Source organism: Protopterus annectens, chromosome 1.part1 (genome assembly GCF_019279795.1).
Source record: "Protopterus annectens isolate FY-2018-M chromosome 1.part1, PAN1.0, whole genome shotgun sequence".
NCBI classification, from domain to species: domain Eukaryota; kingdom Metazoa; phylum Chordata; order Ceratodontiformes; family Protopteridae; genus Protopterus; species Protopterus annectens.
This window is the reverse complement of record NC_056726.1, coordinates 1,531,675,080-1,531,701,767: the sequence shown is the minus strand read 5'-3', so window position 1 is coordinate 1,531,701,767 and position 26,688 is coordinate 1,531,675,080. Positions and strand designations below refer to the sequence as shown.

At 39.4% G+C, this 26,688-nt stretch overlaps 1 protein-coding gene across 2 annotated transcripts in view; it reads left to right on the top strand.

Moving 5' to 3' along the window:
* Window positions 1–26,688, top strand: part of LOC122811208 (procathepsin L-like) — a 300,536-nt gene that overhangs the window by 143,179 nt on the left and 130,669 nt on the right. For both annotated transcript variants that reach the window (XM_044082904.1, XM_044082896.1), the window contains 2 exons: window positions 4,385–4,576; window positions 4,677–4,842. In XM_044082904.1, coding sequence (XP_043938839.1) covers window positions 4,385–4,576; window positions 4,677–4,842 — 358 coding nt within the window. The remainder of the gene's footprint in view (window positions 1–4,384; window positions 4,577–4,676; window positions 4,843–26,688) is intronic.

Genomic DNA, 26,688 nt, shown 5'->3' with positions numbered 1-26,688 from the left:
GCATGTGGAATAAATTATCACAACAGTTCAAGTACAGTACTACTTTACCTGCCTTTAAGACTAGCTAGAACTGTAGCTGGGGGGGTGGAGCAAAGGGGGCACTACTGGCAAATCCATTTTTCCCATTTTTGTATTTGTTTTAATTTTCACTCCTCTTTAAAGAAGGGGAGAGAGTCAGTTTGGGCCTTTTTTTTTTTTTTTGCTGTCACATAGCATGTGAGGGTATTAGGATTTCTGAAGGATATTGAATCTTGAAAGTCAAATGTATGTCACTATTTAGTGACTTCAGTCTTCAATGATTTGCTAGAAAACTGCAGGTTTTATGAGAAGCACGCCAAAAAGACAAAAATATGGTCGGATGAAAGGTATGTTTGGGAGGCAGAATGAAAATACAGACATAGCAGGCATTAAGGTTGAGGGTTATCAGACTAGAGACTGGCACCGGGCACCAAATAAGCCAGCAACTGCTCTGAGGCTAGACTTAATGAGTCAGTGGTCAGACCAGGGTTATCTTGTATAGCCTTGTTTGATTTGGGAGGTGAAAACTTATTAAGTGCTTGTAAAGGACAACAAGAACTTATAAGTCTCCTTAAAGGTGTATGTAGCTAGGCATCTTAGTTTGCCTAATATTGTGATAGTTTGCCTAATATTGTTCCTATGCTGCAGTGTACAAAGGCAGTGATTCCTCTTTCTTTTTTATGATTCTGGAACAAGAACTTTTCCAAGGGGCAGTGTTCAATTTACAACTACATACTGTGACCAACCAGTCATACTTGTATCCCTTTCATTGTATCCTTACTTATATATGTTTGTAATATTTATTTACTTACTTATCTATTTATTTATTGTGTGTTTGCTTCTTTTTTTCAGTGCCTGAATCCTCCTGGCTTCAGCCTTCACAATCAGTTTTCATCAATATGAGCCACACATTTCCCTCCTGTAGTATTGGTCATCTTTATTTATTATGACCCTTCACAGGGTGGACTTTTCTCCTCAAAGACATGTTTGCTTGCAGTGTCCAATCAGTATTGTGACCAAGAAGGAGAGTCAGGACCAAAGGGTACCTGGTAGTCTACACTGATATAGCAGGATGTACGCATTAATAAAGCTCATGGGCTGCTTGCATTTTGAGAAGTTAAGATGTGAACACATATATGGCTATTTTACATTTTATGAACAGTTTCTCTTTGTCATCTGGGAAAGGTCACTATACTTGGTGAGGGCTATACTAATTACACCAGGAGTACATATGTGGGTAGACATCACATGGTCAAGGCAAAACCTGTTGGAGACCAAGATGTTGCATTGATTCACATGTAAGGAAAGCTTGTTCCATTGTTATAGGATTATCTGAGTCAGGAAATTAGCTCTACAAGAGGTATTTTTATATTGAATGAATGTATTACACTGTGTCTATATGTTACTTCTTTGTTGTAATGTTTTAATATTTTGTACAATTATCCCATTGTAAAATTGGAACTTTTCTCCCTGTGCCTCCACTGGAAAAGGAACTGTATCCAGTCTGACTTTCTGGGTAAATAAATGTAAAATAAATAATAAATAAATAAATGTTGAGGTCTTTGGATTGAGGTGTTTTAATATAACCAGTATTTCTGAGAAAGAAAAATTCATTTACTGTCCAAAAGGTGAATCAGAGATTATCACACAGAAGCTTGTATGACTATTTTGTCTGGGTAGCTAAGGAAACTTAGTTCTTTAATTTTATAGGTTTATAGGTTCATAGGTTCATAGGTGTTTACTAGGCTAATGACCACAATGGCCTTTTTAAGCCTAGCCATGCATTTCAAATATCTGACAAGTTCTGATAACCTTGATAAGTTTAAGCATGGGCCTGGGAGATGAACCTTTTTCAGGTTACCTGTGTCCATTAGAGACATAGGTGCCAAACCAGGGATGAATTTCTGGTTTCCCATCTAAGTGTCAAAGTTGCACTTGAATTGGGTTAGGGAGGAACCCTGCTTTATATGGATGGAGAGCCTGTTCCATAGACTGGGTAGTCTCTGGGATGTATACCTGTCTCTCCAACAGGTCCTATTTATATCACAAGCAAGGTTTAAGTCATTAGAATGGGTAATTCTGGTGCTGTTTGTTTTGTGGATATGCCAGGTGGTCCAACAGAGTGGGGTCTGACAATGCCCAGTATGCCAGGCATAGATCTCCCCTCAAAAGCCTGTAGGAGACAGAATACAGGGATAGGGCCTTGAGGCAGTCTGCACAGGACACTTTATTTATGCCCAGTATTATTTTAGTGAAGAACTCCTGTGGACATTCCAGTTGTTGGATATGCCTGGTTAGGTACATACCATAGGGGGCATTGTACTTAATGATAGGTCTGATGAATGCTGAATACAGTGGAACAATGACTTCCTTGGACTTAGATGGCATACCTTTGTTTATAAGTTGTGCAACATGGAATGATTTCCTCACCACTGTATGGTCAAAGGCTAAATTACTATATATGTGTGTCCCTAAGGGGTTCAGGCACCTAGGCAGCGAGACATTTCCCTGTGGTACATTTGACTGGGGACACATGGCTGAAGTGAGTTAGCTGCAGAGAAATATGGCTGTTTATAAATTCTCTGTTGTCAAAGAGAAGCACACACTGCCATGTCCACAGATTTAATAACCAAATGCATGGAGGCAGAAGAAGTAATGAGTGTTGTGCTCAGTGTACAGTACATACTTATGTAACTACAGCATGCAGAAGTGTGCTACAGCATGGAGCAAATCCTGCAGGCTACTGTAGTCACATTTATGCTCCAGTATGCATTTTAGGTAATGTTCCCTAGACACTGTGAAGGGGGTAGTGGTCCACACACTCCAATTATAAAGGCACTGCCCATTTTGCACTGCATTTTTGCTGCCACTGACATGCCATCTGGCCAGCCTGCTGCTGATGCCTGCCATATTGCCTGCTGTCTCATGTTCCCTTGTGGACCATGGACATTGTTTTCCCCAAGTGCATTTGGTTATTAAAGTTGTGGCATGGCAGTGTGTGCTTCTCTTTGCCCACAGGGAATTAGCAAACAGCCATATTTCTCTTCAGCTGAATGCCACTTCAGCCATGAGTCCCCAGTCAAATGTACCTCAGGGAAATGTCTCGCTGCCAAGGTGCCTGAACCCGACAACACACCCCTTAAGGTTGACCCAGTATTCAGGGACTAAGGGATGGGTTCAGGCACCTTGGCAGCGAGACAGTGTGAACAATTTTACCCTCATCCATTGCTTTGCTGACCTTCTTAAAGAATTCCACCAGGATGAGTAGGCATGTGCTGCCCTTGACGAAACCAAACTGGGTTGGGTCCAGTGTCTGGAGGTTTACTATATCTCTATTGATCATCTCCATGATAATTCTTTCCATGGCTTTATATATAAGACTAGTGAGACTTATAGGTCTGTAGTTTCCAGGATCTGTAGATGGCCCACCTTTGTGCAGAGGGATGACTGTTGCCTTTCTCCACTCATGAGGCACAAAGTCTGTTTGGAGGCTACAGTTAAATAGTAATTCCAGAGGCCTTGATAGGTCATGTTTCATGCTACTTAGGAGGCATCCTGAGATATTGTTTGGGCCCATTGAGGCAGTGTTCTTGGTCCTAGAGAGAGCATTAAGGACCTGTTCCCTAGTGATAGTAGGGGGGCTTATATTTGATGATATTTCCTGAGGGAAGGTTGAGGGGAGAGAGGGGTAAAATTGGAGTTATATATATATATATATATATATATATATATATATATATATATATATATATATATATATATATATATATATATATATATATATACAAACACATATCTGTATCTATGTACACATGCACAGATAGATAGATAGATAGATAGATAGATAGATAGATAGATAGATAGATAGATAGATAGATAGATAGATAGATAGATAGATAGATATTTTTTCCATAGCAATTTATGGAACTTGTTTTCCATTAAAGTCTCTGAACTTTTCTGATTCTAGTCAGACAGGTTATAGGCCAACTTGGTTTACTTAATTTTGTTACCATGATGTACTCAACATGCCAGAGTCAGTTGCTATAATCCCTTATTCCAAAATCACCCAGCTGTATTGAACAGAAACAATGTAAAAGTAGCAGACAGCAAACATGAGCATATATTATGAATATAATATTGTTTGATGAAATTTTATAATAATAAATGCAAGATGAATATTATGTATTAACATGGTAATCAATTTGGCAGTTACCCTATGACGGTGACAATCTATCAAGCAATGATGTTGCAGACAGGAAATTCAAGTAGAGTCCACTCAGAAGAGAACCACATTGTTATTTATGGAAGAGTTTTCATTATTCCATGTATTAGTCAGAGGTACTAAGGATACCCTTTCCTTTCCCAGACAGGATCTCTGGAAGGTCAGCACTTCAGATACACGGGAGAGCTACTTTCACTGAGTGAACAGCAGTTGGTCGACTGCTCCTCGGATTTTGGGAATGACGGCTGTGACGGTGGGCTCATGGATTATGCATATGAATACATTGCAGCAAATAAGGGAATCAATACAGAAGAGTCTTACCCATATGAAGCTAGAGTACGCTACAAATCATGTGCCTACCTAATAGACATACAAGTCAGCTTGGTGCTTGGTGGTATTGCCATATACTTACTAGTTTTTTGTTGTGCCATTTCAGAATGGAAGGTGCCACTTCAATGCTTCTGCAGTAACTGCTTCTTGTAGTGGTTTTGCTGACATATTTGCAATAAACGAAAAGGCTCTTCAAGCAACTGTTGCCACCATTGGCCCCGTATCTGTTGCCATTGATGCTAGCCACATTTCATTCCAGCTCTACGAGTCAGGTATGAAAAATAAGTAATACTGCATGAGAATAAACTTTGAATGAGTGGATAAAAGAACAGTCTGCATGAAAAGTTTTTTTTTTAAATGTATTTAAGTAAAACAATAAATGAACCAGGATTAAGCACTTTCGTCTCTCTCAGGAGATTACTTCAGAATAAAAAGATTACTGTCTCCCCTATCTTTATACATTCTCCAAATTACTTAACAAATTTAAAACCATAGTACTGCATGAGACTTGAACTGCATACATTAAAGAATAAGACATAATCAAGTGTTTCATATTGCTGCTTAGCAGCATGTTTTCATAATGTGACAGAACATGCCTCTGCAAAGTATTATTTATTATAAGAGAAGCGCTTCAGTCAGCCATAAATTATTCCTTCTTGTCTCTTATTGCACTTATACCAATCAGCGTGATATTTTTTCTGCAGTATAATACATGACAGTATATCACAAAATGTTACAAAAATGTTACTCTTGGCCAGACAGAATTTTTATTGACGTTTATGTTAACACTTATTATGCTTTATTCAGCTTTATCATTTAAAGTAACAGTGTACTAAACTGGTATGTTACTACAGATGGAAGGAGTGAACCTGCAGAGCTGTTGGCTTGGTTAGGCTACAAAGGAAGGAGTAAGCATCCAAAGGAATGATATGCTTTCCTTTAGGGAGGAGTAGGGTTTAAAATGAGAATGTGACTGCGGTGGTGGTGCTGCGGTAGCATTGTCACCTCACAGTAAGACATTGTCCTGTTTGATTCGCAGCTAGAGCGTCTTCTGTGCGGAGACATGCGTGAATGGGCTTACCTTTGTTGAATGTTGTGTGCCAGAGCCGGCAACTCGGTACGTAAAAATCTACTGCCAGTCATTAGCGGACCGGTGTTTCACTGTGGCGACCCCTAACCAGGAAAAGCCGAAAGACACAACAACAAGGGTTTATAATGAGAATCAACAATGCATCGTATCGATCATAGAAGGCAACTTACTCTCGATAAAAAAACGCCATCTGTGGAGGCTGATTGCTCACTGCTCCAGTATCCAGGGTTCAGTCATGACTTCTGATCACTTAATGTATGAATTTTGTTGTTCTTCCTATGTCTCCATTAGTTTCTCAGCAGTCTGCAATTTCATTCTGCCTCCCAGACATATTTTTCAACTGTCCAAATTTTTGTCTCATATCTTTGGTGTGTTTCTCAAAAAATCTGTAGTTTTCTTGGCAGATCACTGTGGATTGAAACCATTAAATAATGACATACATTTGACTTTCCAATTTCATATCCTTCAGAAAAAAATGAATACTAACACATTCCTGTTATTCTAGCAACTTTTTAAGTTTATAGGAGCAATATTTACAATATGCTCCTATTTTGGGGCCTTTGTTCCCCCACTATTTTAGGTTTTGTCCAGATTTATTGTGCTAAGAGGTTGAGAGGTATGATCCCAAAATAATATGCTGTCTGATGGTGGTGGTGCTGCGGTAGCATTGTCGCCTCACAGTAAGACGTTGTCCTGTTCGATTCTCAGCGAAAGCATCTTCTGTGTGGAGACATGCGTGAATGGGCGTACCTTCATTGAAGGTTGTGCATCAGGGCTGGCAACTCGATAAGTAAACATCTACTGCCAATCATTAGCGGACCGAAGTTCCGCTGTGGTGACCCCTAACCAGGAAAAGCCGAAAGATACAACAACATGTCCTATACTAATATATGCATATATGCCTGCATACATATGCTCACATGCAGGCACATACACAGAAATACATATGTACATATGTACATATGAACACACGGGTGTACTTTAAAACACTGAATTACAAAACTGTTGAACCACAAAACATTGAGACCATAATGTCGAAAGCTGAGAATACTGAAAACTTAGAACAATAAAACTACATAACACTGCAAATTGAAATCATCTCATCCCATAACATCAAATGCTACAATGCACACGTTAGTAATACCCCCTTCACTTTAAACTTAACTAAACCGACAAACACACTTGTTTCAATGTTTCTGCAGGGGAGCAAGCCCCCCTACACCCCCCATGTGGGGGATGCGTCCCCCACACCCCTGCAATTTAATATACCAACTCCAAGATCGCACTACAGTGGAGGCAAGGTAAATTTCTCATTCCCCACTGTATTGCAATCTCCATACAGAATATACAAATAATATCTCGAACATATACCTCTATTTTCCTGACAACATGTACATGCAGCCAAAATAAAAACTTACTCCCCTACTCACATATCCTATCACTTTCCACAACACTAACCTGACTTCTTTTAAAGTAATAAATCCATCACTCAAACGCAACAATGCTTAACTGTTATCTGATAAACTTTTAATATACAACCTCAGAACTTCTCTTAAACTGGAAAACATACTATCCACCATGTTTGCTCACTACATAATACAACTTCTTAAAGTGATACCACAAAATTAACACTTTAAACTATAAAAATCTAACACTTTCGATGATATAAGACTCAATTATTTAAATTTTCATTCTTATGTAATTTTGATGTTCCAACGTTTCAGTGTTCTGGACTTTCGATATTATGGTCTCAATGTTTTGTGGTTCAACGTTATAATAATTCAGCATTTTGAAGTAGATCCGAACACATACACACACGCACATGCACATGCACACACCCACACACACACCCTCACACGACACACACACACACACACACACACACACACACACACACACACACACACACACACACACACACACACACACACAAACACATATATATTTATGGGTGCATGCTCACACTAATCAAATGAACTGGCCCATAGCACTAGAGATCAAATGTTCAGTTTGTCGCATAGTGCCAGCAGTATGTTATGTAACATCACAATACAGTGAGGTTGGGGAATTTCCCATTACTCACTGTTGTGCAGTCTCATAGTCCATGTATATATAAATAGTACCGGTGTGAAAGGTGCAGGGGGACTTGACCCCTCCAAAAAACACTTGCATTTGGTTATTTAAAGCATATTGCTCAATGCACTGTGCAATCATTTTACAACTGAGGAGGGTTTTTTTTTTTTTTTTGTCTATATGTACTCATTGCAGTTGTATAAATCAGCATGGAGATGGATGACATGATGGTAAGGAGGAGGCTGGGTATCATGTGTATACAGCAGACAAGATAGAAGGGCAGGGTAGCAAAGATACTTAGATGGGGATCCACAGTCTATTACTCAGTGGAAATGACACACTAGAAATGGTGTGGAAATTGTGGTGAGGGACAGTGTTCAGAAGACAATGAGGAATATCATCAAAATTAGTGACAGACTCGTAGCAGTCAGACTGCATGTAAGGATAGGGCAGCATTCATAATCTCATCCTACTCCACACAGCAGGGTTATGATAGTGAGTTAAAATAAAAGTGCTTCAGGTGGCAGTTGCAGGTCCTGCTAGATAAAGCAGGACATGAGTTAATATTGATAACAAGGAACCTGAATGCTCATATCATGACTGACAGACAGACAGACAGACAGACAAACAGAACAGGATATGATAACTGCCTGGACCCACATGGGTGAATGAAAAAGGAAATAATAAGGAGAAGCCAGTGTAGACTTCTGCAGGCCAATCTCTTGTTGGTGGCCAACACATGGTCAGCAAGAGAGACAGTCATAAGTTCACATACAACAGTGACCAGCATGCAACTCAGGTAGACTTCTTCCTAGTAAGGAAAGGGCACTGGGGTACCTTCAGAGATTGCAAAGTAAACCCCAGTTAAACAGTAGGCCCACAGCATAAACCACTGGTGGCCACAATCACCTACAGGCAGTAGTTAGAGAAGGCTCTAAGATCCACAGAGACTAGGCTGAATACTTGGAAGTTGACAGGAGCAAAAACACACGAGTTCAAGGAAATACTCATGGCTCTAGCACCTCAGGAATAAGAAGAAATAGGTGGAGTTGAATAAGAATGGCAGCACCTCAAAACAGTACATGTGGGGATTACGGAACATGCATGCAGACAAGACAGATAGGGAAATAAGGTACATAAGAGAAATCGGTGGTGAAAGGCAGAAGTCCAAAAAGTTATGAAAAGAAAGGAGCAGCGCAGGAAATGTACAAGATAAAATAAATGCAACAGGCTAAGAAAGAATATAGGTAGGGTAAGAAAGAAGCTAAGAGAGCAATCACAATAACAAAGAACAAGGCATGAGAGGCACTCTACCAACTTCTTGAAAGTGACTCAGCAGATGACAGAAAGAGAAAGAAGACAGCCAGACATTGTTCATAAGGCACTTCAGCAGCAACATGCTCAGTAGTCCACAGGACATCAAAGGCAGATGGAACAAGTACTTCCAGCAGCGCGATATTGTAGTTGAGGGCCTCACCAGATGCGCAGTAGCAAGCCCTGCCCAAAACCCACCCCCCTGATATGTCATTCATGAATATGCATTCCCTCCGAATGTACAACCAAAGAAAAAGTGCACTTAACATTGGAATATGACAGTAAATATAACAGTAAACTGTTTACCAACATCTGTAATTGACAAGTTTTATTGCACTAAAAATATATACTATTAATCAGCAAAGAAACTAAACCATCAAAACACATGTCATCAGGCTTTTTACCGTGTAGCATTATAGTTCTCTTTGTCAGCGTCGGAATGCGATGGTTCACTGTCCCAATTAATGACCAAACAAACTCTTTTTTTTTTTTTTTTTTTTAGTGTAGGTGTCACAGCCGACAATTCCTCAGTATCATTGGCAGGACCTTTTACTAAGAACAGCTTTCCTGGGTGATACAAACACAAGGTACAGGGTTTAAATCTCACAGGGGATAACTGGCTAGGCTTAAAATGGCTCGCTAGGGCAGTTAGCCTAGTACTAACCTATGAACCTATGAACTTACTGTATTAACCATTTGTGTACATTTAATATTTTCATATCATGTATGCACGAGCAAATTAAATATGCAGGCAGGGTTATTTTATTTATTTATTTATTTATTTATTTTATTTTACATTTGTTAACTGGGGATAGTCCAGCTGGATACATGTCCATTTTCAGTGGAGGTCCGGGGAGAAAACCTCCAAAGAAACACATATTCAAGACATACAGACAATATATTTTACATGTTTCTAGTATATTCAACCAGACAATATAGATGAGCACAAATTATTAATTTCTTACAAAGACATATACAATGATCAATACATGTACTAACAATAAAGTATATTAAATATCCTATCTAGAGTCACATCATGCATCTGAATATGGTATTGATAAGACTAAACATTCATATCGGGAGACTGTGTGTTTGAGGAAAGAGTTATAGCAGGAGTGGAGCAGGACTGTAGTTAGTCAGGTGTGGAGCAGAGACATAACCATTTGTTGCTGAGATGGCTTTTGATAAATTTCATAAATTTGGATAGAGAAGATTCCAGGGTAATGGAAGGAGGCAGGGAGTTCCAAATTTTGGATATGTAAGAAGAGTAGGGGGAGTCACCGGCATGGTTATGTGATCTAGTAACTGTTAATAATAACTTATCTGTGGAGCAGAGTAGCCTAGGACAGGAATACTGCTGAATTAGGTTGCTTAATGCTGGTGTTTTATTTGGGTGGGAGAGGAGCTTAGTGATGTTGATTGTAGATTAATAAATTTGGCAGTTCAAGCCAGTCCAATTGTTTTAGGTTATGACAGTGATGTGTTATTAGCAAATTTGGCTATTTGATTATAGCAGGTTTCCAGTTTGTTGGTTTCTTTTTTGGATAGATTTGTTAGGAGTGGCGATGCATAGAGTAATGTTGAGAGCAAGTGAGTGCGAGCAATTGTGGTCCTAGCAGTATGGGTCAAGTAGGACTTGTGTTTGTAGAGACTACCTAGCTTTCTGTGAGTGTTTTTAATAGCTAGATTAACGTGGATATCAAATTTTAACTTGTTATCAATGGTGATGCCTAGTAGTTTTGTGTGAAATTCGGGTGTGAAAAGTGTACCATTTTTAGAGTGAATAAAGAAAGTGTCAGTAAGGGTGGTGTTTTGTGAGGGGTGAAATAGCAGGATCTTGGTCTTTTTGGGATTAAGAATGAGGCCATTGTCAGTAAGCCAGTTTTCAACTGAGTGGAAGTTATCCTGGGTTTTATTGTGTAGTTCTTGCAGGGTAGAGGCACTGCATATTATAGTGAAATTGTCTGCGTATTGGATAAGGCTAGTGCTATTTGCCGCTGAGTAGAGATTGTTTGTGAAAATTGAGAATAGCAAGGGACCCAGTATTGACCCCTGAGGTACCCCAAGAGTGACTGGTAAAAGTGGAGACAAGTTATTGTTCCACTGTACTGCTTGTTGCCTGTCCTTAAGATAGTTGTTGAACCAGGAGACTGATTGGTTGTCTAATCCTAGGTTTTTGAGGTGGCAGATGAGTTTGTCATGGCTAACCATATCAAAGGCTTTTGATAGGTCTAAGAAAAGGGCAGAAGTAAGTTTATGGTTTATGGTGCCTGTGAATGCTATCAGAGCTGTGGTGGTATTATGACCTGGACGGAAACCATGTTGAGATGGATATACGAGTTCCTGATTTATAAGAAGGGACATAAGTTGATGGTGGATGCATTTTTCTAATATTTTAGCCAGTGGAGATAGTATAGCGATTGGTCGGTAGTTAGATATGTCATAGGAAGTGCCTCCTTTGTGAATAGGTATGATATAGGCATTTTTCCAGATCAGGGGTACTGTAGCTTCAGTAATTGATCTATTGATAGTATAGAAACTGGTACAGCTATTTCTGCTGCTGCCAGTTTTAGAAATTTATTGGGGAGGGAATCTATTCCCATTGTTGTGGGTTTCAGCTGGGATAATAGTTTTCTTATGTAGGAGGTTGGGGTGAGTTGCAGTTTAAAAGTGGGCATGCAGTTAGTGGGGGTGGGGACACCTGTTGTAGTGACAGTGAGATATTGTTGGGCTAGAGTTTGTACGGTTTCAGTAAAGAATGTATTGAATGATTCATCTATATTGTCCTTTGTTAAACCTGATGTTGGGGGTGGGGTGATTGTTTTACCAGGGTGTATTAACTTGTTTAAACCTGCCCAGAATTTCTTAGGGTTATTCATGTGTTGGATTTGACGGGTAATGAAGTACTTTCTCTTGTCTTGGATTACTAGTTTTTTGGTTAGATTCCTAATCTGTTGGTAGGCTTGCTGTGTACTAGGGCTTTTATTGAACCTCCAGGTTGTCCAGGCTCTATTTCTTTCAGCTATTTTTTGCCTAGTTTCCCTAGTTAATCATGGGACTGGTTTTGACTTTACTCTAGTAGTTCTTGCAGGGGCGTGTCTGTTTAATATATCTAAGAAGGTGGAGTTGAAGTTTTGAATAGCTTCATCTAACGGTAGGTAATAAAGGTCAGACCAATTATATAGCTTTAGTTCTTGTCTGAAATGAGTGGGGTTAAAATGTTTTTTGTTTCTAATTGTGTGATGTATAGGACTTTGTGGGTGATGGGAGTTGTATTTAAGTAAGAAAGTAGTTTGATGGTCACTCAGTGAATCTGGAAGTGTTCCAGCTAAGTAGTAGCAGGGTATTTTATTTAGCAAGATCCAGTCTAATAGGCTTTCTTTTTTTATTGTCTTTAACTATTCTGATGGGCTGTTTGATTACTTGAGAGAAGGTATGAAGATTGATATGGTTAATGGGTAGCTGAGCAGAGCAAGTGAGCCAGTCTATATTAAAGTCACCTAATACAATTGTCTCTTGAGGCATGGATTGAGATAACCATTGAAGGAATGTCTCCATGATAGGGATGTTATTGCCTGGTGGGATATATCCTGTTACTAGGTTGATGGCTTTTCTGTTACTTATTTTAAGCTTTGCTAAGAGAATTTCAGCTTTTTCTAAAGGGGGTGTAGTTGCCTTGAGTTTAGTTATGGATAAACTGTTTTTGTACAGCAGGGCAATGCCTCCACACTTTTTACCTAGTCTGTTTTGCCTAAGTATACTATATCCAGGTGGTAGGATCTCAGTGTCTTGCGTAGATGGTTTTAGCCATCTTTCAGTTATACTGACTATATCAGGGGAGTATTGAGAGATTAGAGTGTGTAGTTCATGTTTTTTGTTATTTACGCTTCTAATATTTAGGTTTTGGAGGAGTAGACTGTTTAACGGCCTGGAGTTAAGTTGAGTTGTCTTGGGAAGGTGATGTGAATTAGTGAGAGGACTTGTAATGTTAGGTCCTGGGTTTGGGTGGATATCTCCAGCACACTCAATTTGTGACACGCCCACTTCTGCACGAAACGAACTGGTGAGGCCCTCAACTACAATATTGCCCCAGCAGCTTCTGAATGAAGAAAACCACACAGAAGTTATACTGACCCAGATGCAGCCTACAATGAAAGAAGAGGAGCCCATCCTAGAAGAAGTAAAAACAGCACTAAGGAAAATTAAGTCAGAGAAAGCAGTAAACTCAAATGAGGTCACAGCAGATATAATCTAGATATTGGGCTAGTTAGGGGAGAAAGTGCTCTACTGGGTACTCATAGCAGTATGGAGAGAAAGGCATATCCTAGATGTCTGGAGAATAAGTATTTTAGTGCCAGTGCACAGGAACAAAAAGGACATTTGCTACTGTGAGCAGTACAGAGATATCACAGACCTGCGACACTGCATGAAAATGCAGGACAGGGTGATCGATAAGCTAATTCAGAGAGTAGTGGAAGTAAGATGGGAGATGACTGAGTCAGATTCAGATCAAGATACAGCAGAAATTACCTGATGTTTGCAGTGAAACAGATAGCTCAGGAGACGCTAGAGATGAAGAAAGAGTCCAAATGGTCATTCCAAGACTCAGAAAGGCAAATAACAAGGTCCCAAGAAAGCTGATTTGGGAAATCCTGTGATGGTTTGAAGTCCCAGAAACACTGGTAGATTTTGCACAGACTATGAACAAGGACCGAGTGACTGAAGTACAAACAGTGTTCAGACTCACTACGTTTCCCATTGGGGGTGGAGGGGGTGCATCAGGGTCCAGCACTGAGCCCATTATCATTCATACTGGTGATGGATTCCATTAGCAAATAGTTCAGAAAGGACAGATCAACAAAGTCACTGTATGCAGATGGTATGTCATTATCAGCAGACACTGAACAAGAACTTCAGCAAATGATAGGGGACTGGAATGCAAAACTGAAGGGACATGGGATGAAATTGGGTACAAATAATATAGTTGTCATGGCAGCAAATGGGGAAAATCAGTAGAAGCTGAAAATTTAACTGGAAGGAAAAAACAGTGGAACAAGTTCACAGTTTCAAGTATCTGGAAGGGGTGACTAAGGAGAATGGAAGTGTGACTGAAGCAGTCAAAGCTAGAATCAGATGGCATCAGCCAACTGGCACAGTGTCAGGGGTATTTTATGACAGAAGAATGCCAAAGAATCTATAAAATAAGATGTGCAAAATAGTGGTGAGACCAGTACTACTGTATGGTACAGAAACATGGGCAGTAAAGGTAGAGCAGTTGAGGAAGCTAGAGGTGATGCAGATGAAGTGCCTGAGACAGGTGGGAGGATGCACACTGGGCGACAGAAAGAACTGATGACATCAGAGCAGAAGCCAAAGTAGATACAATAGTGGTTTGGACATATGTGCAGGAAAGAAGAAGACAATCTGGTGAAGAAAACTGAGAGATCCAGGAAGAAGTCAAGAAGAAATGAATGACTTTAGCAAAGAGAGGGATGGATTATGTGAGAGAAGACCTGTGACAGTCAGGTATGGCCACTGAAGAAGGTAGGACAGTGTCAGTAAATCAAGAACGATGGTGCAGTTGATGAGACACGTTGACCCCATGTAGACAATGTGGAAAAGGGGGGTTGGTGATGATAATGATGCGATAGCTATCTGTCTGTCTATCTATGGATATACTATTTATGCATCACTGTTATCACATGATTGGGGATTGGCATAATGGTTAAGGTGTTTACCTTGCAGACACAAGGTCGAGGGTTTGATTCTCACCTTTAGGAAGCATGGCTAGCCTTAAAAGGCCCCCTGTGAAATGTATAGTAACTTTCTTAAAGGGATGAGAGGTTGGAATAATGATTAAGTTGTTTACCTTACAGACACAATATGCAGGGTTTGATTTTCATATGGGGTAATTGGATAGGATTAAAATGACCCCCAAAGGTACTAAGTAATCGAGGAATTCTGTTTTAAATAACCATTTTGTTGAAAGAGTGCAGTATGTGAGAATTTGGTCTAGTAAAGGTTTGGGCATGTGAAGGTTTGGTTAAGTGCATGCAATGTTGAAAATAGGAGGTAAGTGTTTGATTTGGTTTTAAAGTATAACATTTTAGATTTACCAAAAGTTTTGACACTATGTATGTGAGTGCTTGCAGGATTGTTAGTGGGTTAGGGTTAGAATAGGGGCTAGGCTATGGGATAAATTTAGTGTTTTGTGAGTGTGCATATGTGTGTGTGTGTGTGTGTGTGTGTGTGTGTGTGTGTGTGTGTGTGTGTGTGTGTGTGTGTGTGTGTGTGTGTGTGTGTGTGTGTGTGTGTGTGTGGGGTGATGCTTGTAGTTTGTGTCTAAATGTCTTGTGTATTGACAGAATTATGGAAAGAGGTTTTGCAAAAGAAGAAGGATGCTTCGGGTTAGGTGCAGAAGCTGGGTTAGGATTAGGGATAACATGCATTAGTAAGATGGTGGAGGGGGCATGAAGCCCCTCGCCCCATAACACATTACTAAGGTTTGCCAACTCTAACCCTGTACCTTAATTTACAAAACCCCTTCCATAGCATTACCACTATTCAGACAAATTTGTCTGAATGTAGTGCTGGGGTTTTGTTACAGTTTATTTTATTTAAAGCTGATGTCATTAACATAATTAAAAGGTGCGCAGTTCACTCTGTTAAATGTTGATTTTGTTGATCGAATACATTACTGTATTTTTATGTCAAACCCGGGTTTGTTCAGTGCATGGTTTGCCAACTGCAGTAATGTCAAAGTATTAGTTATGTATTGGCCATGGCTTAAAATGAGGAAAGTGGATGTATGCCCTAATGCACAGACTTCCAGATATACCAAATGTTTAGGCACTTGGGGTATGAGTGTGTTTGAGTGTTTGCTGGGTAGGATTAGAGTAAGGTCTAGGTAAGGGATAGTTTTAGTGTGTGAGTGTGTGAGTGAGTGTGTGTGTGTGTGTGTGTGTGTGTGTGTGTGTGTGTGTGTGTGTGTGTGTGTGTGTGTGTGTGTGTGTGTGTGTGTGTGTGTGTGTGTGTGTGTGTGTGTGTGTGTGTGTGTGTGTGTGTGTGTGTGTGTGTGTGTGTGTGTGTGTGTGTGTGTGTGTGTGTGTGTGTGTGTGTGTGTGTGTGTGTGTGTGTGTGTGTGTGTGTGTGTGTGTGTGTGTGTGTGTGTGTGTGTGTGTGTGTGTGTGTGTGTGTGTGTGTGTGTGTGTGTCTATGTTTGCATGCTAAGTGAAAGGAATAGGTATCAGCCTTAAATGACTGTTAAGTAGTGTCTCTCTGCAACTATTTCCTTAATGTTGGCGGATTATACCTTTTTATGTTGTAATTAGATTAGCTGATAACAGCATTCAAAAACATCTTGAGAACTGCCTCACTTGTCCAGTGAAATACAGCACGGGAACAGAGAGGTGATTTTGTGGGATCAGTATGAATTGCTTTTGTTAGGTGTTGTTAATACACTTCCAGGAGACTTGTGTGGTACTATTGCAAATAAGACAGTCAGCTCTGTAATTTCTTTAGGAAGCGGTACCTGGAAGGAGTTTGTTTTATGTACACATCAACACATAAACGCATATATATATATATATATATATATATATATATATATATATATATATATATCTGGAAAATTTCTCACATCATCCCACTACATAAAGGTGGCAATTCTAACGACTTTTCTAACTATCGTCCTGTAGCTCTACTATCTCCTCTAGCAAAAATAATGGAGAAATGCATCCATAAGCAACTACTTAACCACCTACTCCAAAATAACTTACTTGCCAATTGTCAACATGGATTTAGACCTTTCCACAGTACTACCACTGCCCTGCTATCCTTCACAGACTGCATTAACAAAAACCGTAACAACAATATTCTCTCCTCTGCAGTCTTTATTGATTTATCTAAAGCTTTTGACATGGTTAATCACCAGCTCCTTTTAAATATACTGGAATCTTTCTCACTTGAACCTCTAGCCATAAATTGGTTCAAGTCTTACTTAGACAATAGACAACAGGCTGTCCTATGGGATAATAATCTATCTACACACCTCCCTATTTCCCTAGGTGTTCCTCAGGGCTCCATATTAGGCCCGCTCCTATTTTCCATTTTTATTAATGACCTTCACTCAGCAATTCCTGGCGCCACCTGTATTCAATACGCAGACGACTCCACAATAATTTGTTCAGCCACTTCTCCAACTGAACTACAGTCCCTTACCCAAAAAGCACTCAATACAGTAGAACAATAGTTTTTAAACTGCTGCCTCCTCCTAAATCCCAAAAAAACTAAACTTTTACTTTTCACTCCAACCCGAAAATACACAACAATAAATTTCACACTTGTATCTAATAATGGCACTATCATATCTCCCGACTCAACCACTAAACTCTTAGGAATAACAATAGATAAGCTTCAATACTCATATAAAGAGCACAATAAAAACAGTCAACAAGAAATTGGGGGTCCCTCTATAGAATCAAACCCTTTCTTACACCAGTAGCCAGGACCACCATAGCCAGAACATACTCAATCTCCACCCTACTCTATGCTTCACCTATATTCACTAATCTTCCTAAAAACAACCTCAACAAACTGGCAATCTCCTATAATAATATTGCCCGATTTGCAACTGGCTCTCCTTTTAGAACTCATTACTGTCTTAATCTAAAGCAACTAGGATGACTAGAGCTCCTAAACCAGCTTCAATTTCACCAGCTTGTCATAGCCCATAAGACCCTGTATCACACCACCAACACCCCAATACTCTCTAGTCTCATTACCCCATACAGCAATCTTAAAAATGTGTGCTCCTCAAACAAACCACTTATCAACACCAGCAGATCCAACAACTTAGCAGGAAACTCACTGTTCTCTAATACTGTTGGAAAGCACTGGAATCTTCTTCCCACAGAACTCATATCTCTGTCTTCATTGACACTTTTTAAACAGAATCTAAAACTATTTCTCAGTACACATTGGTTATGCCCGTGTACTAACCCTGACTAACCTTCTCTCTATACACTAATTTGAATACTCTTCATCTTTATAGTCTTATCCTTACTCAACCAAAGACCATGTTATTGCAATTTAAAAATATGTATATAGTAACATCTCTTGCACATTACCTTTTACTGTTTGTGTTATGCTCACTATGAGTATTGTATTTTTATTGACAACAGCTGTTATACACTTGGACTGTTGCAACATACTATAATCTATTTGTGTATGTGTCTTGGAGCTTTTCTCCCCAGGCCTCTACTGAAAATGGACATGTATCCAGTTAGACTAGCCCAGTCAACAAATGTAAAATAAAATAAAATAAATATATATGTGTGTGTGTGGGTGTATATGTATATATATATATATATATATATATATATATATATATATGTATATATATATATATATATGTGTGTGTGTGTGTGTCTATATATATATATATATATATATATATATATATATATATATAAACAGACATACATATACATATATATCTACATAAATATATATAGAGAGAGAAAGAGATAGAGATGGATAGATAGATAGATAGATAGATAGATAGATAGATAGATAGATAGATAGGTAGATAGATAGATAGATAGATAGTGTATTTGTGTGTGTACATATAATAAATATATTGTATTATACTATGTTGTTGTATGTTAGCGTATATTGTGTACTTGTGTTGCTTGTTTGTGTGTCCCGTGTGTTTACTTATATTGTGTGTGCATGTAGATTGTGTATGTGTCTAATTAGATGCCCCCAAGTGATATTTTATTTTCCAGTTCCCATTCCAAAATATGAATTTATATATTTGCAGAATTTAAGTGCTATGCTATGCTTTTAAGGCCGCGGTGGTGCAGCGGTTAGCATTGTTGCCTCACAACAAGAGATTCTCTGGTTCGATTCTCAGCTAGAGTGCCTTCTGTGTGGAGTCTGTATGTCCTCCCCACGGTCGAGTGATGTTTAAAGAGATGCAGGTAGGTGCGTGCATGAATGGGTGTGCCTTCTTTGAAGGCTGGGCATCAGGCTGGCAGCTTCAGCACCACAAAATTCCACTGCCAATCATTAGTGGACCAGAGGTCCGCTATGGCGACCCCTAACCGGGAAAAGCCAAAAGACTTTAGTTTAGTAACTGCTATGCTTTTGGACTCTATGCTATTACTTTTGATGGTTCCTGCTATGATTTTGAGGGCTGACAGTTTGAGAAGTATGTTTTAGAGTATAGGTCAACAGTAATTTCTTTTTCACTCATATGCAATATTCCCTTATAAACAGAACTCCGACATAGTAGCTGGTGATATGAATACTACTAATAGAAGGCATAGAACAGCAGAGCAGTTGCCGTAACAATGTCACCCACAAAGTTAAAAGATATTTTTCTCTTACGTTAAAGTCGATGGTATTATAGTCTGTGTTATTTATACAGGAGTTGATTTTTGCACCATACCCCACCTTCTCCAAATCAAGCATTCACCTACTGTTCCACAATACGACCCTAAGAAGTTTTACGAACAAAATACTGGGCCTACATGTACATATGGCATTATACTCCCCTGATCTACTTGTGGCCTCTCAGTCTTGGTTAAAACCAAAAATTAAAGATGAGGAGATGCTCCCTCAAGCATATAATGTTCTTAGAAATGACCGTGATCATTAAAAAGGAGGTAGAGAGGTAACTCTATATTCAGACAAACTCCAGCTATCTACATATCCCCACCCAAAAAAAATTCCACAAGTCAACAATGCTGAATGTGTACCTAAAACTGAATACTCTTAAAACTATTTCAATTACTGCCATCTACATATGCCCAGGTGATAATATATCCACCATAGAATATATTCTGTCTTGATTATTAGATAGCATGCATCTTGAAACTATCATACTAGGTGACCTAAATATAGATTTCCAACAAACTTGCACCTGCCTCAAATTCTCCATATTTCTCTATAACTTCAACCAACTAATCTCAAATGCCAACAAAATACACAAATGTAGCAATGACTGCAATGATGTCCGAGTGGTCTAAGGCACCAGACACAAGCAGTAAACTCCTTCCATGGTTGATGGGTATTTTGGTTTCCAGATGGAGGTATGTTTTCAAATCTCACTTATAGGTTCATAGGTTCATTGATGTATACTAGGTTAATGACCAATGGGGCCTTTACAAGCTTAGCCATGCAGCCCAAATATCTCCCACAAGTTATTGTGATTTAGATGCTGTTCTACATGGGAATATGTTAGCTATGGCATAATTTAACTACTGCTTCTGTCCATCAAAGATAGGTGCCAGACCAAGGTTGAATTTCCATTTTCCCATCCACTAGTCCAGGTTACACAGTCTTTAGGAAGCACTGTACAGGGATAGGGCTTTGAGATGATGTGCACAGGACATTTTGTTTACATTCTGTATTCTTTTTCTGATGAACCTCTGTGGATGTTTAAGTTGTTGCATGTGCTTGTTTAGGTACATACCAAAGGGAGCATTGTACTCAATCATGGGTCTGATGATGGCTGAATAAAATGGCATGATGACCTCCCTGGATCTGGGTGCTATGCCCTTATTTATAAGTTGAGTGACATAGAATGAGTTTCTTACTGTCTCAGACAAATGCTTGTCGAAAGCCAGGGTACTATCTACACAAGTCGCCAGGTCTCTTGACTACTGGGTCTAGTCCCAGGGGTGTTTTATCGATGAGGTAGTTTCCAGGAGTGGATGACTTCCAAAAAGGTACTATTGTGCATTTCTTGGCATTATGTTTTAAGCCATGGCTTTGGCACCAGTCATTTGTCTTTGTTAGACCTTCCTACAATATGTTTGTATCATTGAGGGAATCAATGACTGCTTCCAGTTTGCAATCATCTGCAAACCTGGTCAGCCAGTGGCCCTTGACATTGACCTTGACTTCCAGGAAGTAGATGCCAAACAACAGCAGACCAAGCAAAGAGCCCTGAGAGCCCACTGGTGACAAGCCTCTTAGTGGAGGTGATCTTCCCACTCTTAACTCCTTTGATCCTATCTGTGAGCTAGTTGGCTATCCAATGCATTACATTGTGATTTATGTCTAATTCCATGAGTTTATTAGCATTAAGTGGGACATTCTATCAAATGCCTTAGCCACGTCAAGGTAGGCAACATACACCATTTTGCCCACATCCATTTCCTTACTGACTTTCTCAAAGAATTCCCCCGGGATTAGTAGTCATGACCTGCTCTTGATGAAACTAAACTGGGTTGGGTCCATTGTCTGAAGGTTTCTTATGTCATTATTAATCAGTTCAATGATAATTATTTCTATGGCTTGGCAGATGAGACTAGTCAGACTAATGGGGCTGTAGTTCCCAAGATTCATTGATGATCTATTCTTGTGCAGAGGGATAACCATTGCAGTCCTCCATTCACATCAGAGGGTATGCTTGAAAAGTTACTCCAGTCACCCTGATACATCATATTTCAGACTGTCTAGGATGCATCCTGGGATATTAAAGGGGCTCATCTAGGCCTTAGAGAGCACATTTAAGATCTTCTCCCTACTAATAGTTGATAAGGTTATGTTTGATGACATTTCCTGGTTGGGGGGGGGGGGTGTAAAATTGGAGCTGAATTTGTCAGCCAGTAGATTAGATATATCTTCTAACTTTGTAAACAGGGCTCCATTTACTACCAGTTTGACATACTGTTGTGTGTTGCCTTTAAGGTTTTGGACATAGCTAAATAAGGCCTTATGGTTCTCTTTGGCCTAGAAAGTTATCTTAACCTCAAAATTGGCTTTGTTGGCCTTAATTTGTCCTCTTAATCATCTATTCAGCTTGATGAGAGAGTTTTTTTTTTCTTTTCGAGTGCTGCACTTCCCAGAGTTTAGCTATGACTTTTATTTCTTTTGTTGCACAGCTCATTTAATATTTCATTCCATCAGAATGGCTTATTTTTTTTTTCATTTGGATTTAGGCTTACTTCTGCTAGGCACAGCAGCCTCTATACAATTATTGACTCGGTTTTAAAAGTGTTTGTGAACAGTTCAGCATAGGCTGCTGTGTTATCTGAGTTTGGAGGGGCCTGAAATTTTGACAGATTATCCCCTTTATAAGAGGTAGTTTGCCTTGGAATAGTCCCTGTCTATTACAGGGTTTACTGGGGTTACATTATTTATTTTTATCTCAAAGGACACAGCTTTGTGGTTTGACCTCACCAGAAAAGACATGGGGGGGGTGCAGCATTCTCCTATATTTGAATACCAGCTCTAATATACTTGTTACTCTGATGGGCATCTTCACTATCTCACTATCTGGTCTAGGGTATTTTTGTTAACAAAGTCCAGGAATCTCTGACCCTGCAAATTTGGGGTATTATAGGATTCCCAGTATATGGAGGGGTAATTAAAGTCACCCATGATTATGGTATTCAGTTGAATGGTGAATGTCTCCAGCAGGTCTAAGTATGAGCTATGGGATTCCTGGATCATGGAAGGTGACCTATAACTTGCCAGGATATGGTATGGGACTTTATCAATCGTAATTTGTACATGGTGAAACTCCAGTGCATCATCCTGTTTAACCAACCTCGATGTATGCTTGTTATTTAGATACTGTAGATTGAGACATTTCTACCTTTGGTCCCTACCTATGCAGTTGTTGGCCTAAATGTGTGGAAGGCACTGAAGCCTAGCTCCACTGGAGTACTCTCTGCAGCTTTAAACTACAGTATGTCTCAGTACCTGCACAGGTGCTTGCATTCTGTAAAGTGAGTAGAGGTTGGAGGGAGTGAAGCTTCTTGTTTAGACTCCTGACAGTGAACAGAAACAATTTTAGAATGCTTTGGATAGATTTTTCTGTGATGGAAGGTTTGTCAATTTGGCATTACCAAAAAAGGCTCAATGGGGAATAACAATGTTTTCAACAATATTTAAAAGCCAAGAGGGGACAGGTGCTGACCATCCTTGGCAAAACAATGTGGTCTGTTGAACATATCTTCTCATGCTGACAAAATTGTAACCCCCTAGAATGTCACCAGAAACTAAGACTATTAAAGTAAATTTTGGCAAGTAAATAGGACATGTTGGAGGGACAGGTATGTATCACAGAGAATTCAAATTCTCAGGAATAGGCTTCCACTGTAACCCTATTCAAGTGTAACCTAGACCAGCATATGGGAAACCGGACATTCAACCCTGGACACCTATGTCTCTGATGAACAGAGGCAGCAGTTAAATTATGTACTAACATACACCCCTTAAAACAATGTCTAAGGCAAAATAGCCATTGGGTTACATTTGGGTTGCATGGCTAGGCCTATAACGATTCCAGTGTTTGTTAGCCTAATATATACCTATGTCCTTATGAACAATCAGTCCCAGACTGGATCCTAACAACTTCCTCAAATACTATTACTTCATCTGGCTGCCTTGCTGACATTTGCAGTGACCACTTCCCAAAAGTTTGCTGTGAGACAGCATAGTTATGCTCTCAAATAGCCATGTTACAATGAAATCTGAAACTGAACTACTTTCAGCAAACACATCTTTACTACCATCCTAAGGCTATATAATGGGAATATCTTAAAAATGTCTACCCTTAGATGTTGCAGTCTCCCAGTTCTACCATGCTAAATATACTCAACAACCTAGCACCTCTGCAAATAAAACACATAAAATCAAACTCAGCATAATGTCTAACAAAAGACACCAAGCAGCTTATGTTATCATGTCAGGAACTGTCCAAAGTACAAAATAAAAACAGATAAAAAAGTCCTGCTTACCTCACTTACAGCAAACTAGCCAAGACAATCCTACACAATTTTGGTCATCCATAAAAACACTTCTGCATCCTGGTCATTCAACTACACCTGCACCCTCAATAAAGATTCCAGTACTACTGCCAACAAATTAGTAACTATTTTGTCAGCATTGTACTCTCTCTAAACAATGACAGTTACTCACCCTTTGTTATTCCCATCGAAGGAAATTCTCAGTCACCAGGATTTAGCTTCCAACCAGTTCCTACTTCAGTAATTAGAAAACAGTTCCATAACGTAAAGCTTACAACTCTAACTGTAGACAGCTTGCCTGCGAAATACATCAAAATGGCAGCAATGTACTTACCTACCTAGTCTCTGTTTTAATCAACACTGTGTCACATAAAACTTCCTCCCTATTGCTCAGAAGAAAACCTATTGACAAAGCAGGGAGCTCCACTAAGCTGCCTCTACTCTATCAAATATCCTAGAAAATGCATACACACTCAACTTCTCCAGTATGTAACTGACAATAAACTCCTGTCCAACTCAACATGGCTTCCTTCCTAATCATAGCAATGCTACTGCTCTCCTTCACTTCACTAACACTATAAACGTCCACAGAAACAATGGCACCATAGTCTCCTCTCTATTTCTAGATATACTTAAAACTTTCAACACTGTTTCCTACCAAAAGCTGCTATCGAACTATACCTTATTGGTCTCTCACTCTCACTCTCCTGATTTCATAGCCATTTTGGCAACAGACAACAGGCTGTCAAATGGCAGACAGAATGTTCATCTTTCCACTGAATCTGTTTAGGTGTTCCCAAGGTTCAGTTCTTGGTCTAGTACAATTCAACATATTCATAAATAACGTCCATATTGCATTTAACTATGTGAACATTGTGCAGTATGAAGATGATTCTACCGTCATCTGTTATGCTCCTACTGAAACAAAACTCCAAGAAATCACTCAAGAATCCTTCTCCTCTATTGAGTCCTGGTTTACTAAAGCAAACCTGCTCCTAAACCTGAAGAAAAACAAGTTAAGGGTCTATATTAGAACACCGAAAATTCAAAATGTCGAGTGTTCTAATATCTAACCCTACCAATTGAAAATACCAAACATCGAACGTTCAGAACAGCAAATTTTTTCCTAGGGAAAAAATTTGCTTTTCCAAAACACATACACACAACACAAGCACACCAAACAAACAGAAATCCACACACATACACTTAAAATCATACACCTAACCCTACACTAAACGATACACACACCAGTAACTATCCACTTACCTTAACCCAAACCCTAACCCTAAGGTCCGTCACTATCACACACTCACCTAATCTGCGCCCTAACCCTCAGTCACCTAACCCGCCCTAACCCTCATGTCCACACAATCGCACACATACCTAACCCGTGCCCTAACCCTAACTCACCTAACCCGCCCTAACCCTCATGTTCAGACATTCGCACACATACCTAACTTGCACTCAATTGCACACTTACCTGAACCCGACCCATAACTTTCCAACAGAGTGCTGAAAATACTGAAGCAGCAGAAACGGACAACCCAATTCTTTCCCTAGGAAAGAATATTGTTTTCTGCTTCTTTGATATTTTCAGCGGTCGCTGAAAATGGGTCGATATTAGAACACTCAACATTTTAAATGTTCGGTGTTCTAATATAGACCCCAAGTTGATACTTTTCATGACTAAGCAACTATCTGAAAAAAAACATGAATTTACAGTCTTATCTGCTAATAAAAACCACAACCAAAATAGCACTTCACACAAAGTTACTTGGAGACACCATAGACAGTAACCTAAAATATGACCAGCACATGCAACAATACAGCAAAAAAGACACATAAAAAGCTCAGTTAACTTTGCAGTGCAAAATCTTGCCTTGCAGATGCTGCCAGGAAGTCTGTCTCATCAGCTCTTCTCCCAACTCTCTTCTATGCTTCGTTAATATTTACAAAGCTACAGAACAGTCAAAAACTTAAACAAGAATCATGCCATTACAAACCTACCAAGTTTGCATCAAATCACACTAGTAGAGTAAACTAGAAGTGTGCCTCTACAAAACTGCCAAGTTTGCCTTAGACCACACTAGTAAACTTGAAGCGTGCCATTACAAAACTGTCAAGTTTGCCTTAAACCACACTAGTAGAGTAAACTAGAATCATGCCATTACAAACCTGCCAAGTTTGCATCAAACCACACTAGTAAACTAGAAGCGTGCTGTTACAAACCTGCCAAGTTTGCATCAAACCACACTAGTAAACTAGAAGCATGCCGTTACAAACCTGCCAAGTTTGCATCAAACCACACTAGTAAACTAGAAGTGTGCCGTTACAAACCTGCCAAGTTTGCATCAAACCACACTAGTAAACTAGAAGCATGCTGTTACAAACCTGCCAAGTTTGCATCAAACCACACTAGTAAACTAGAAGCATGCCGTTACAAACCTGCCAAGTTTGCATCAAACCACACTAGTAAACTAGAAGTGTGCAGTTACAAACCTAACAACATCAAACCACACTAGTAGAGTAAACTAGAAGCGTGCTGTTACAAACCTGCCAAGTTTGCATCAAACCACACTAATAAACTAGAAGCATGCCGTTACAAACCTGCCGTGTGCATCAAATCACACTAGTAGAGTAAACTAGAAATGTGCCATTACAAAACTGCCAAGTTTGCCTTAAACCACACTATTAAACTAGAAGCATGCCGTTACAAACCTGCCAACATCGAACCACACTATAGAGTAAACTAGAAGCATGCCATTACAAACCTGTCAAGTTTGCATCAAACCACAGTAGTAGAAACCACCATTGCAAATCCCTAAAACAGCTCAACTGGTTTGAATTACCTAACTACCTTATATACTCTGATC